The sequence below is a fragment of the Dermacentor silvarum genome, chromosome 2, assembly GCF_013339745.2.
Source record: "Dermacentor silvarum isolate Dsil-2018 chromosome 2, BIME_Dsil_1.4, whole genome shotgun sequence".
NCBI lineage: Eukaryota > Metazoa > Arthropoda > Arachnida > Ixodida > Ixodidae > Dermacentor > Dermacentor silvarum.
In genome coordinates this window covers 122,497,693-122,512,980 of record NC_051155.1, presented here as the reverse complement: position 1 = coordinate 122,512,980, position 15,288 = coordinate 122,497,693, and the positions used below count along the sequence as shown (strand labels likewise).

The 15,288-nt window shown below is 44.4% G+C and overlaps 1 protein-coding gene across 1 annotated transcript in view; it reads right to left on the bottom strand.

Annotated features, from left to right (window-relative positions):
- The window catches only part of LOC119441725 (UDP-glucose:glycoprotein glucosyltransferase 1-like), a 196,616-nt gene that overhangs the window by 87,012 nt on the left and 94,316 nt on the right, over positions 1-15,288 (bottom strand). Inside the window, 5 exon segments of the mRNA XM_037706328.2 lie at positions 1,147-1,247; positions 3,019-3,094; positions 4,040-4,136; positions 5,534-5,726; positions 6,828-6,943. Of these exon segments, the coding sequence (XP_037562256.1) occupies positions 1,147-1,247; positions 3,019-3,094; positions 4,040-4,136; positions 5,534-5,726; positions 6,828-6,943 (583 nt within the window).

The window sequence follows — 15,288 nt, the reverse complement described above, 5'->3', positions numbered from 1 at the left end:
ATCTGCGCGGCTTCTTTTGAGGATACCTCAATCGTTACGAAACATCATGATCAGTGCACACATGAGATTGTTGAATCATATAACATAGTTGATTCAATTCATGAGCGGAAAGTTTGGATAGCTTGTAAAACATATTAAGCCCCGCTTTTAGAGCAAGCACTATATTTGCTGCTCGCGCCGTTTAGACGTAGCTTAATCAGCTCCAAAAGCGCTTTTGCATGTTCTCTGAAGCTGCAGCCAAAGCTTCGTGTCGTCCACCCAGTCACCGTCTATGATATCTCCTGAAACAGGGGTTTGCTAAGCCACACCAGCGCTATACACATCCATTGTAAACACGGAGGCAACGGAGGCAGTTGAGGCAAGCAATGGAAGCTGCACCCCGTGATCAAACATAGCAGCGCCCACGAGATCGCCTGCGAAAAGGGTCAATACAGAACATGACGGAGCTACGCTTTGGCAGTCCCTCTCGGTTGTGCGGCGCGCGATTTGAGAGGTGCTTATGTAAGCAGCAGCTTGTAATTCAACCATTTCAGCATCTGAGTTCGCAGAAGTTTCCATTCATTGTCTCCGTATTCCATCGCGGCGGCAGTAAAATTTCGCCACATTGAAATCGTGCATAAACACAATTCGTAATATTGAAGTTCATGGTGTTCTATGGACAAGTATAGAAAGTTCAATAATTCGTTACATCCAGGTTTAAATGTACTACTAAAATATGCCAACGCAGGTCAGTGGGGAGGCCACGAAAATTTACAACATCTTGAACGATGAGAGACGCGTGCCTGTGTCAATGCTTGCTAACACTCAACACGTCCAGCCAAGCTCTGTCAATGGGAATGCACATTCCGAGGAGCATGTACACTCCTGTGTTCTTGCACACCAGTGCCCAGTGAGGTCAGACACTGGACACATGTTCCTCACGATAAGCGGTGAATTTGCTGATGTAGAACTGCGGCGTGTCCTACTAAAATGTGTTACCTTCCACCCGCTAGGCTGCGTGTTGAGGTGCTGCTGTTGGCACGGGAAGTTTCAGTGCTGGTTGCCCTTAGCCACTAAGCCACCCTGAAGGATCAATCTCTTCTATCTGAAGATAGCAGGTGCCAACTGCCAGTGCAAAACGCAGTTGCCCACAAAAGCTGTGCTCACCTTGAAGCTCCCACACCTTCAGGGCAGCTAGCTCAGTTCCAGAGTTGGTCAGGTGGGCCTTGAGCACATTCAGCTTGTCCTTCTTGTCAGGGTAGAGCTCCCTTGTAGGAAATACGACAACACAGGTGATTGCTTTTCTGACTTAAAAAACAATTGCCTTTTGACATAATGCAATGTGCAGCTTCCGATTATTAAAGGACATTATTTATTTATGGATATAACCACATGCACCCAGAGGGCATTATTGCAGTGGGGGCATAAAAGAAAAGAAGATAAATGTAAAATAGAATGAACATTACATACACAAAACAAACATGGAACAACAGCAGCGATCAATTGTGGCAGGTGACATACAGTTCTACATCATGACTGCATATCATGCAGATGTCGCTTGAGTATGGTGGCAAATGACTCACTGGACGCAGCAACAGCGACATCAGCCAAGTTGTTCCACTCATACATTATATGTGTATGTGTGTAAGGGGGGAGGGGGGGGGACGACAACAACCTGAACGCTGCAGTGTGGCACTGAATCTCTCAGATTTTCTTACTGATATCCTTCCTTCGGAAAAAGTAAGTTGGAGGCTTCAAGTATTCCTGCCGATTGATGTTAATAGTGTCATGGGCTAACAGATTGAATAAGAAAAGCCTGAAAAAGCGGTGTCACATTCTTAATGGACCCAAAGATAAGAACCTATTCAAGATAAGCAAAAGCAACTGAAATGCTACAAGCTAGGAACGTGTTGGCAAGCACATCCATTTCCGCCTCAATCATGCACACAAATGCACAGCTAAAATGTACAGCATATTAGCATATGGCACATAATGTGCAATATGCAGAGCCAGCAGTTGCTAGCTATAGACTAAATATTTCATAAAACCGTGTGAGCCTTACATACCGCACTTACAAAAATCTAACACACATATTCTTTCAGAGAAAATGGGTCTGAAAATTGCCTGTGCATTACAATTGGATAAAAACAACACGGTCGTTCGCAGCATTGGCAACAGCCTACCGACAGAGGCGCCGCACCATCGCCATTTACGAGATGGCGACAGAGAATGTTTTCAATATTTTTCTGAAGGTTGCTGTGGGTTCATTTTGAGCTTAACTTTGACCTGGAGCAGTATTATCGATGAATCGCTTTCAGAGATAATATAACTCTCGTGAGATTTCGTGCAACTTGGCACCGGATGCATCGACGTACACGACCGCCAGCGTTTTTGGCGCTATGTCAAGCTCGCTATCTGCACGCAGTGCCAGGAATGCTGTCAGCCACATACTTCGACAAGTCTGATGCAGAGTCACGTAACATTTTGTAAAAGTGATAGCAGTGTCTCTATAAATGATCACTCGAGAATACCGCCCCTGTCTGCTTGGCATCTGTGGCCAATGATGCACAAATGGCAACGATGACACGCTACTTTCTTTATGAAAACTTTTGAAAAATAAGTTTCCCTTCTGCGCAGGTCTTGTTTTTTGCTGATCACCAACGTGGGGGGGGGGGGGGGGGGGGCTGCTATATTTTTCTTTTATAAATTGAGAGAATGTTACATGTTCAGTTGCACTTTTATTTTGTTACTTTAAACTCATGAAAATTGGGTGTGCGTTAGATTCGGCAGCGCATTAGAATCGTGCAAATACAGTATTCTCTTATTCTATAGAGTATGCAATGATGGTCAAAATAAATTCGATGTATGACTCTTACATAAATGAAAACACTCCTTCACACAAACACCCTTCGCAGTGTTACTCTACAGTGTTACATGCAAAAAAGTGTTTATAAAAATCTGACATCCGTTTCACAAGTACTAGGGAGTGAAGCCACGAAATTCCAAGACACCAGTGCCAGTGCAAAGGAGGGAACTCACTTCAGCTTCTTGAAGTCGAACCCTTCCATGTTTTCAACCTTTTCAACTTCGTCGGAGTCTACTACATTTTTTTCCTCTGCAAACAAAGAGAAAAATAAACCGCCATTTAGGGGGCCACAACTAAAACACAAAATTAAGATGACACAAACAAAACCAAGGCTAGGCTACATACAAGACACTGACTCAAATATTCAGGAGGGACAAACCCACAATAGTTAGCTTTTAAATATGCCCAGTGTGATGATCAAACTATCACGGTGACCGACTTTTGTTGTAGCAGAACACAAGTTAAATACATTTTTGTACGACCAAAGTGCAGTGCACATCAAAAACGAAGAAAGCATAAACTCGAACTGAAGTATTTTTTTTTTTAACACACATAACTGACATCAACAGGTCACGAACACAGAAAAGCTTAATCAATTAACCAATGGTTACAAAGGACAGGTCACGTATAACAAAATGTAAGCAGGTCACATATCATCAATTCTTATTTATTTATATTTTTGACAAGATAAGTGGCAGTTGACTTGCACATTTATCTGGACATTTATGGATGTGAAAGGCTACTGTGACATAACGTAACACAAAATTTGCTGCTCAGAATGGAATCAACAACTTCAGAAACCGTGTCAGGCGATGTCAACAGGCTGAAGATGTGTGATGAAGGGAATACATCTAGCCACCGCCAGTTGCTTCACCAGCCCCATCAATACAAACCATGCAAGTTTTTGTAGTGATTGATTGATAACATCACAAAGCAACTTTGCAGATATGAGAGATGCCATAGTGGAGGTTTCGTGGTTGCGGCAGCTGGGGATCGAACCCACGACCTCGTGCACAGCTGTAGAACACCATAGCCACTGCACTGCTGCGGCGGGTGACCTTTTTTTTTTTATACGACGCTAATTTTATATTTCTTTCCTACTTACTTGCCAAATCAGTTACGCTCTTGTAGTTGAGGTAAAACTAATGTTGCTGAACGAACTTCAGCAAAATGTAATGAAAGCCTCGGAGTCACCTTTAACCTTAGTGTCGTCTTGAGCCTTGTATTCCGTGCTTTTAATGGCAAGCTCCACTCCATAACCAGATAGCCGGACCTTGCTGGCACAGGGGGTCTAAAGAGGGAATACATAACAGGGGATCAGTACCAATAAGCACGTATAAAAAAACTCTGGCAAACACAACTGTCACACAACTGTCAGAGCGGACCGTCGCTCTGACCGCTGACCAAGTGCGAAAAGCACGAAAAGGCATTAGAATCGGAAAAGGCATCACTACAAAATACCCGCCCTGGTTTCACTTTTTGGCGATACCACAGCTGCGTAAAAAAGTACAAAAAAAAAAAAAACATTTCGGTACTGTCTTTTTTTTCCAGCATTTTCACAGTCTAGGTTTTGAGATATACAGTGTTCGGCGCAGTGGCATTTCGAGATAAGGGGTGAAAAACCCATGGAGTTGACACTGTGCCAGGGAAAAAATTCGTCTTATCCAATAATTCGAGATATCAGAGTTTGAGTTAACAACGGTTTACTGTACATATAAGGCACATTTCTTGACACTGGATTCGGGCTTGTATAAGTTAGACCATGCCAAAGAAAATTCAGGCAGATTTTGTCGAGACTAAAGTTACTCAAGAAGACACTCACGCCATATAGAAAATTGGTTGCTCTATAAATATGATGGTGGCATGCACTTGTTGGCGCACAGTCAACCGAGAAGGGGTGCTGGAAAGCATTATCGAACAAAGCAGCACACAGTTAAGGCTGAAGAGAATGTTAAAAAAAGAAGGCTGGCATAGAAGCAAGCGCTAATAAATGCGCCAACGTGGCATGCAGTGCTCAACGCGTCAAAAGAGAGGCTTTCGCCAGTAACCCTCTCCACTTTTCTGGCGAAAATTCAGCTTATTCAGCAATAGGCCACAAAGTTGCCATGCATTGCTGCTACCTGTGGTCAGAGAGCTGCTTCATCTTTAAATCTCTTTGTTTTCTAACATATGAAGCCTCCATCTGCCCTTGGTAAAAATTACTTACTTGTTACTGCAATGAGTGTTATTAGAGTGTATTAGCTTGTCTGTAAACATACTAGCATCTCCGGAACACTGGGTTACTGGAGAAGCGTACGGCAGCAACAATGCTTGTAGTGACATCTTGTGACGCAGGATTTAACCCGAGAGTACACAAAGCTAATACTGCAGTGACTTAACATAATGTACTTGTGTATAGTAGAGTCGGAAGCAACATAATGGTTAACATGCGGTGCTTTCAATTATTTTCGTTCGATAAGATCACGCACGTAACACAAACATTTTCCCAACACATTGCAGTTGGAAAGCATTGTAGTTGGACAAGGATATCACAAGATGCCATTGTCAGCTTTACTACTGCTGTCCAAGGCTACAACAAAACTGTAATCCATAAACGGTAAGAATTTACAGGACAGGCTAAAACTCTCTATTAGCTTAACTTCCGGTTTTCGTCAGAGTGCCTTTTTAAATGGCAGTTGGATAACGCACCCGGACGAAGTGGCGCAGCACGTAGCTGATCTTCCTGCTCTTGGCTCGCTCCTCGAGGGCTTCATGGAAATGCCTGAAGCCTGGCGCCCCGAGGTCGCCGTGCAGGATCACCACGGGCCTCTGCCGCTGCTGGCTGATGCTTGTAGCAGCACCACCATAGAAGTGGTCCACCTTGAAGGTGTACAGCCTGACCCTGCGGCATCCCAGACACAAGGCATGGCACATCTGTCAGCATAAACATCTCACACGCAGACACAGACAGCTGCTTGCAATGAACTGCGTGACGAAGATGCTGAAAAAATCTGGGGTTAAACAGCACTGCGCAGGTTGTTTCACGACAGTTTTCCACTGAAAGCCAGAACTAACGTCTCACCTGAATGGTAAATGCAGTCGTCTGGATGTTCAGTTTCTGTCAGAGGTTCTGACTCATCTGCACACATCACCTGGCCTCTCGTTAAGGTGCATATCAGTGCCTCAGTAGAGCTTACGGTTATCCAAAACCCCAGAGGTATTAAGACTTCAAGATTTGTTCAGTTCATAAGGAATTCATAAAGAACTGCGAATTTTGGTTAATTTTTACGAAAGGAGAGACTACTGTGACATAAAGTGAAAGAGAAAAATATGCATAAAATGTAAAAATTACGTAACAACAGAGAAAGTACAAGAAATAAAATGTATTGCAAGGCCAGCTGTGTACTTGAAATAAAAGAAGACCAATGTGATAAAGGCACACAAACTTAGCAGATCAAGGACCAGACAAGCTTATAAAAAATTTTTATAGCAACAGTTTATACAGTAACAGCCTTGAAACATGGCCCAGTCAATGACAGGTCTTGTCACTCACAAAGTGATCTCAACGCATAGGCTGAAAGAATGGCTTCACTTAGTAACGAAAAGAATTGTATTCACTGCTGAAAAGTGGCAATATAGAGACAGGGATCTCACAGTTCATTTTATGAGTACCAAACAAAACTAGAACTGTGATACCGCTATCAATTATACTGTTATTGGTATCTTTCTACCAATTAATGAAGTCACAGCAGTACTAAGTATCAACCTTAATTGTGATTATGACTGCACGCCCACTTATTTGCCTCAATACGTGAAATGCACAGAAAAAAAGACCACAAGGGCAGAATGCTCATAGCACTGGCTCCGCAATGTAAGGAGTAGGTGTGTTTTTTTCCTTTCAGGAAATAGGTATTCATATCGGCGAGCACCACTCTTTTTTCTTTTGCTTTCATGTTTCTCGAAAATGTCCGACAACTGTTGAAGAAAGAGGAGAATTGCTTACTCCTTGTCCCTTTTGCGCAGAGCCTCGTCCAACTCCTCAATGCTGCAGATGGCGCCAGCTCCTTGCACCTCAATGACAAACTGGCATTCCTCCGGAAAACCTTTGTCACGGGCAGCCTGCACGCAACGCCACGCACACAAGTGAGGGAAACAGTTGCGAACAAATGAAACATGAAAATTGAAGAAGTAAAAGCGTGTCTCATCAACGTATTAAAGTGCCGGTTTCAATGCATAACAGTTCAACAAGGCTAAGAAATAAGAAGAGTTGCTTCTCTTTCAAGCTGGCACTTCTGAGTAAATAGGAGAAGCTTGAAAGCGAGGATACCTGGTACGACACGGCACCTGACACAATGCGAGCGGTGGAGTGGAAAGGTGGGCATTCTGACTGTTGGAACGTATCGAAACCTGATGGATGCAGTCGTGGATATGACAGGTCATGTACCGGACCGGATGCCAAAAGTGTCTGCTTATTTTGGAACAAACTCGGATGTCTATTCAAATACATGTAAAATGCGGAAATAATCTACTTGAGCAACTTTGCTGCGCGCTAGAGAGTTAAACATTAGGAACTGCTGGGAGCAGAATTTAGATTTGGGTGCCTCAAATTTTTAACAAAAGTTGCTGAAAACTTGTAGATAAAAAAAAAAAAAAAAGGCAGTAACAAATTTGCAACTCTGTTAATTCTGACAGTGTAATTCCATAAGGCTGCACACATTACAGTGTCTAAACTAAGAAATGTCATGTATTAAATTAGAGTTTGCATAAAAATTATTAGGTTGCTTGTGTAAGTTCTTCAAAAGTCCTATTAGCAGCTTACTGTTATCTTGCACAGCGATGCACACAGGGTATCAATTTCCTCCACTTCAGATGCACTAACTCATGAAGTTAGCAACATTATGATATCTGCTTGCCTTGTGGAGTGACAGAGTTGTAAACTCGATGCTTCATTTTAAAAATTTATGATTTTTGGCAATCATTATAAGCAAAACCGACCAGCCTGAATAGGAAACATCTGCTTCCAGCAGCCACTAGATTTTAACTTCTTTTAAACGTCGTGACCTCATCGTAATCAGTTCAGTGGATGCCAAGCAAGATGATTATCAATGTCAATGTATTTAGATAGGAGCTCTCAAAGTAAATCCTAATCATAAAGGGGCCTCCAGAAGGTTTTGGCATTGCATGCACTGGCTGAGACAATGGGGGCGAGCTTGCTCAGCAGGGAGGGCAGCTCACCTCCTCACACCATAGCCTCACAACATTTAATTAATTTTTTTATTTCCACTTTTACTAAACCATTTTAAAATTTCTTGCGGAAGAATGTGCTCTGAACGGGCATTACAACTTCCAGCATACAATCAAAATTTTGGGTGGGGTTTATGTACCCTTGTTTACGGTACTGTACCTCCGTACTTCTTTTGTTTTATACAGGTATGATCTGTCGATACTAGCGATCTTTTGCTTATAGGCGTTTACCTGCCTATAAAGCCTTGTTCGCTTGTGTGACACTGTTTTGTATTTACATCTGCAAATGTGGAAATGCATGTATATGCCCCCCCCCCCACCCCCCCTATATGTTCTTGGAGCAAATGCTGGTTTATGTAATAAATAAATAAATATTAATAATAAGTCTTCTGCCTGCAACACACTTTTAACACACTGGCTTTATTGAAATAAATGCAAGGAGGCAGGGTTTACCAGAAAAAAAGCACACTGCGGCACAAAAACCAATCAAACACCAAGGAGGTCATATTAAACTATATATATATAAGTATATATGCGTATGCATAGGATGGATAACCGGTGGACCATTAGGGTTACAGAATGGATACCAAGAGAAGGGAAGCGCAGTCGAGGTCGGCAGAAAACCAGATGGGATGATGAAGTTAGGAAATTTGCAGGCGCAAGTTGGAATACGCTGGCGCAGGGAGAGGCCTTCGTCCTGCAGTGGACATAGAATAGGCTGATGATGATGATGATATAAGTATATAACCCCCTTGATATACACAGTGCTCAGCGATTCCTTGAACACTGTAATAAATCCCTATCTTAACTTACTTCATTTTATCCCCTCCACCGCACTTAAAAAAAAAAAAAACATTTGCAAGTGTTACGCTGAAGTGCACTGGTGTCTCGACTGCCAGCCGCGGCTGCCGCATTCCGGCCGTCCATATGCACTACATGTTTTGACCGGGTATTTTGTCGCGTTCAAAACAACCAGACACTCGAACGCGCGCGCGCGCATGAACGCATCCGCAGAACGACAAAGTACATTACTGCCTAACCGCCAGATGGCAGCACAGGCTCATTAAACAGACAATGGCCACCACGCAGCACAGCAGCAAGAAGCATCTCTCGGGAAAGACACCGCCAGGAAATGAGACAATAAAGGTGGGATGAGGAAATCGCTTATCGAGGGCAAACAGAAGTCAACTGGATCTCGCTTTCGTTTTCCTCTTTTCTTGCTCACATCTTTATCTGTGCTTCTGTACAAGGGTGAAAGGTACACATGTGAAGGGAACTTTGTATTCACGGCACCGGCTTTCAGACCCAAATAATAATAATAATAAAAAAGTAATAACAATTGCTGTACCGCACCGGCGCGTATTCGACCATCACCTGACGTAAATGTTGCAGCGAACGTAGCTTCCCCGCAATGCAAATCCATGTGGCGAAGCCATTGCCGCCCGAGTCAGAAGCGCGAAATTGCGGTACTGAGCCCGCAACCGGTATTTACCGCGTGTCCCAGCTGACGTTGGCCAAGCTGTTCAAAAAAGAGGAGGCAGATTTAAAAAAAATCACGGTGACCTACGGTGTTCGGTCGTAAGACGTCTGATGACCGAATGCCGTAGGCTTTAGAATCGTATCTTACACTGCGTTTCTTGCATATATATATATATATATATATATATATATATATATATATATATATATATATATATATATATATTCTTTTAACAGCTTCGCTAACGTTCGCTGGGACACCCTATGTGGCTAAACACACGCTGTTCTGGTAACGACCTTCGTTAGGCACGAGTAGCGGAACATGTGAGGTCGTGTTTTGTAACGATCCGCGTCGTCATCTTTCTTTCTTAACATTTTTTACCAATTTTTGTACCCGCTCCGTTAGTCATTTTCTTGAACGTCGCCGCACAGTCGCTATATCCGGCAGCGGCCGCTCGGCATGACAAACTTCAAAAGGATGGAAAATAAAATGGGTATATGAGTCGCTAAAAAAAAAAAAAAAAAAAAGAAACCCGGCCGCAAATTTTTCTCCCTATCCGCGACCTCCCACCGTGGCAATATTTCTTCTTTTCTTTTCGGCTAATTGAACTAATTTGAAGGTTATTGGGAAAAAAAAAGGTCACTCGGAAGAAAACTCGCGATTTTTATTCGTTAAATATAAGCTATAAGCGATTGCACCAATTCACAAGCTACACACCAAGACGATTCCGTGTTCTGTCCTTCGTCTGACACATTTTACGCGAGATAAGAGAGAAGGAAAGAAAGAAAAAAGCAGCACCCAGCCAGCTTCCGCTTCGGGATCGTCCGACCATCGCGCGATGTGTTCGCTCGAGAGCGCGTCAAGCGGGAAAAACACGGCAGAGCATGCAATGCGCGTGAAAACCCCGTGCGCGCGCGGAGAGCCAAACCTTTTTTTTTTCCACTTTCGCGCGGCAGGCAGAGGACTACGCCAATCAACAGCGAATTCGCCTCCAGATAAGACGAAGAAGAAAGAAAAGAGCGAAACAGGAAGGGGGCGGCGAACAAAGTGACGATGACGTCATCGCCGCGTGACGCAGCCGTATGTCAACGCACTCCGGCGAGCACCGCCAGTCGAGCACCGCTATTCGGCGTTGAGATCGCGACCAACACACACGCCGGATATCCGACCGAGTCTCCGCAAACGACTCGCAGGTTGCGTGATCGCGATCCGATACGGAAATCATTCCGGGGCACGCCGCGGGTCTGAGTGACGGTGGGACATATTTTTTGACACGGTCACGATCGCCTTGCTTCGACGAAAACAAAATACCGGCAGACTTGTGCGACGTTTCAGAAACACGATCGAAATTCTCGCGGTAGCAAAGAGTTCGAGACGGGGGTTCGCTGAGCGTTACCGTTATACTACAGTCACGGCCTGCCACCGAGTTGAAGTGGAAGCGGCAACGCGGTGCTAAACTTCTTCCGGCAAAAGACATTCCCCGTGCCTGTGCAACTCTTTCGCAAACCTCATGCATCCACCTATACTAAAGTGTTCAGCTTTTACGGTTTTTATTTTCTTAAAGTTCGCTGCACTTTTGTCGTTTTTTTTTTTTCTATTTCCACCAGAAAATTCACTTCTTGATTCCCCCCCCCCCCCTCCCGGTGAATATATTTTTCCAGATGACCTTTCACAAAATTCTTTTGGGTGGAAAACTTGTCGCGTCGACCTTGCCGTTTCTTTTTCTTGCCAATGAATACCGGGTTCCAGTTGACACTGAGACTTGTATGATTTCACAGATTGACCAAGACTTCGATAAGCACTCTAATATATGTACCGTGTTCCTTTCGGCTGGTTGGTAAACATCCTAAACAGCAGAATTTCGAACGGGGCGACACAGGGCAAAGAAAGGAGGCCCAGGACAAAGCGCTGACCAAAAACCAAATGCTTTATTTACAGAATTGGTTTACATTAACGCACGAGGAAGGTCACACATGATCGGGAAAATTATCAGCAGGATAGATTTTTCAATTTCTTTTGGCGACATGCACGAAGAAGAACCGAGAGCTGACGCGTGCGCCCCCGCGTTATTCTCGCGTTCGCGGTATTAAAAAAAAAAACTATTTTACATTTTTTCGAAGATAAAAAGGGTGCAACCGCACCTATGACAATGGGGATAGACGCGCCAGGAGGTATCATATCAGACGGAAACGCCCCGTGACTGGGTCGAGGCAGAGGGATACTGATACGGCACCTTTTTCCTGGTAAGCATCTGCTGCATCTAGATTTGCCACGACACGCCATTAATCAAACTTCCTCACGGGGCGTTTACGTCCAAGGTGTACAGCGGGGCGCGCTCGGTTTCCATATCGCACGGATTGAGCGTTTATGTTCGACGATATTCGATTAGGCGTTAAAGAGTGACTGCCTCCATATTTAGCGTGTAAAAAAAAAGCTGTCCTCAACAAAGCTTTAATGATGAAAGGCTAATTACCGAGTTTTTATTAATTAATGTTCCGATGCTCACGATATTGGAGTCAAGGCACGTCCGCCTCATCACCTATATAGGAACTCGTCTGCAAGAACGCCACGTTCGCTACGCTAGTCGCCTTCACATAAAAAAAAAAACATGTGTATTATATATATATACACAAGATGGCTTAGTACTCAGTAATCAAAGGTCATATAGGAAGTAAACTTCACTAACGCGTGCGCGATTAAGTGTATATAGTGACCAGAAAAGACGGAGTAACCCTTACAGAAGGTGTTACCTTCTCTTCAATATACAAGGTGTCCCAACCAATGAGGTTTAAAAAAATTACACCTCCTTGTTCCCAACTATCATGCACCAAGATTTAAATATATGCAAATGTCGCGTAGCTGGACAGAACCAAGGTAATGTTTGCCGTCGCTTGGAAATACGCAGATTATTTTTTGCATTCCGCCTAATTATATAAGTAGTCTTAATTGACAAATCAACTTCTCAAATATTATAATTAGATGAAAAGTGTCAATGGGAAAATTGTAGAAAAACATGAAAAACTCCCGATACAGTTTTCTGTTGCTCAATACGTGCTACATAAAAGTGTTTTTCCGAGCGTGAAAGATGCCCGCGAATGCACGCGAAATGCCTCGAGCGGCCATTCGCTCGGCAATTTTGCGTCTGTGCGTGTGTATATAATATATATATATATATATATATATATATATATATATATATATATATATATATAAGCGTGACCAAGTTAATCACAGACAATGAAGCCAAGAAAAGCATCGGGGAAGTTAACTGTAGTCGAAATTAAAATGTAGAAAATAAAAACGACGGCATCACGTGTTACGTGACGCCTTCGGACAAAAAAAAAAAAGGGGGGGGGGGGATGTTCCCCATCCGCCCACCATATGGCTCTTGAGTGGCGCTGGCTAACACTCCCAGGTCTAGAGCTAGTAAACATAAATACCCAAGTTAGTGGACGCTTTGATAACCGTCGCCGTAGCACAATTTGTAGCGCAACGCACGCGTAATGCGGAAGTTGCGGGTTCGGCTCCCACCCGCGGCTAGTTATCTTTTCGTACACTTTCATTTCCCTTTTCTTCAGTATTTTCTACATTTCAATTTCAACCGCACCTAATTTCCCCGACGCCTTGCAAACCTAACCCGCTACAACTAGTAAATTGCAATATGGTGTACCCTAAAGTAATTAATTAGGAAGTTAATTAGTGAATTTTCATCAATTATTTGATTGTGTGTTTCGATTTCTTGAGCATGTCCGCCCCGTCGAATATTCCAGCTCACGGAATGTATTATGCTACCTGCCACAAGCGATCTTGAGAAATTCCGGAAAGCTTAAAAGTTATCACCGCGTACAGATAGCGACACATTCATAAATAGGTCTTACGAGTGTTTTGTAAGTTATGAGGCTAGTTTCTGTTGGAGCTACACATAACAGGCGGCCGAAGTACCCAAGTATTTATTTATTTATTTATTTATTTATTTATTTATTTATTTATTTATTTATTTATTTATTTTTGAGTGACCTGTTGCAAGTGATGATGTGCTCTGACCAAGACGAGCTCGAAATCAAAAAGGAGAGCCAAGTATTTGCAGCAAGAAACGGGCTGTAAGAACGCATACTTACAGAACGGACTGTACAAAGAGGCCGTATCTCGCTCACACTTAGTAATCGGTATTCAGCGGCCTGAATATGTCGGAGATAGCTACACCGTCCCGAGATTTGCAACACTGACGCTTCCATCCCTCTCCCACCGCGTGTGTTAAAGAAAAAAAAAAAAAAATGTCACAGTTGCGCCCTAAGGGCGAAGCAATGAATGCGATAGCAACGCAGCAATGTCATACGAAGTAAGGTGAGCGGCTTTGGTAGCAATATGAATTGTAGTAAACATGAGCTGATTAAGTAAGCAGGTGTGCTGCGGCGTAAGTAGACCGACATGAAGAGAGACTCGGTGACCACGAGAAGGCGCGTGTGAAACGGTGGTGTTGATGAGAAGCGCTTCCCGTGGGGAGCGCGTGCGAAGGGACACACCTGTAGCGCTGCACTGCCGATCCGGGCAGCATTGCATGTGTAGCGTGCGTTGGAAAATGTGGCCCGACTATTACTAACTGAATGAACAAGCGTGGTGTGAGCGCGCACAAACAAACATGAATAGATCACACTGAATGACTGCAGACAACGACTGTCAAAACGCTGGCAGCAAGCGCATACGCCGCAGCGGGCGAAGGTACGTGCGGTCTATCGCTTCAACGGAAACTGAGCGGCGAATGCACAGCGCATACAAAGGTCAGAGCCGTGTGGAGATAAGAGACGGTGCGGGCGAGCGACGAGCGCGGTTGTTGGCAGAGTAAAAGTGCGCCCCCCCCCCCCCCCCCCGCTCCCTCCGGCGCTCGTTTCCCGCTTCCTTGCTTGCGTGTGGGAGATTGAGTGCGCTCGCTCTCCGTGATAGCGTGCGTCCCCGCACGCTTCTGCTCGGGCATACGGCGCGCGGCGAAGATTTTATCTATACGGAACCTCACGGCGACGCCGACGGCAGAAATCCCGTTGAAGTGTCCATATAATTGCTATCGCAATAAAAGGAAACTACGCACCAAATGGCTATAGAACAACAAAGATATAGGGCGTAATGAATGAGGAAAACGCCTGTCGTCCCATGGCGAGCGCATGAACGGCAAGAAGCAGGCAAGTGCAGATAAACGGTTTTCTTTTTTCTTTTACAAAACAAGATATAGGACGACGTAAGGGCGGCACTTCTCCATCGCTCCCTTCCACAATCACCGGTTGCGCAGGAAAGCCGTCCCGTTGCGACACCGCGACACAGCAATAGACACGTACACGTTATACGGTGTCATCGGGGAGTTCACTCGAGATAACCCGTTCAGAGCACGTCGCGCGGTGCACTGACGCTATCATGCAGAGCTATTTCGCGCTCGTTTGTGAATACGACGCAGCGCCGACTATCGCGAGCTGCTAACACGTGCGTAAGCATGATACCATAGATGATACGCTCACACATGTCGTGCGATCGCCGACGGGATGCGACGACTGCGCGGCGTGCTGTGCCTTAAATTCCGAGGAAAGGCCGAGCGGGCCTTGCTGCAGTAGCGCACCCAGGATCTCTGCCAGGGGGGGGGGGGGGGGATTGACAGTTTGCCAATACCATCTAAACAGCACTAATTTCTATTTCTTCACTGGAAATTGTCAAAAAATCCACTTTTTGCGAGTGTGCAGACGATTGCGCGTCTTAC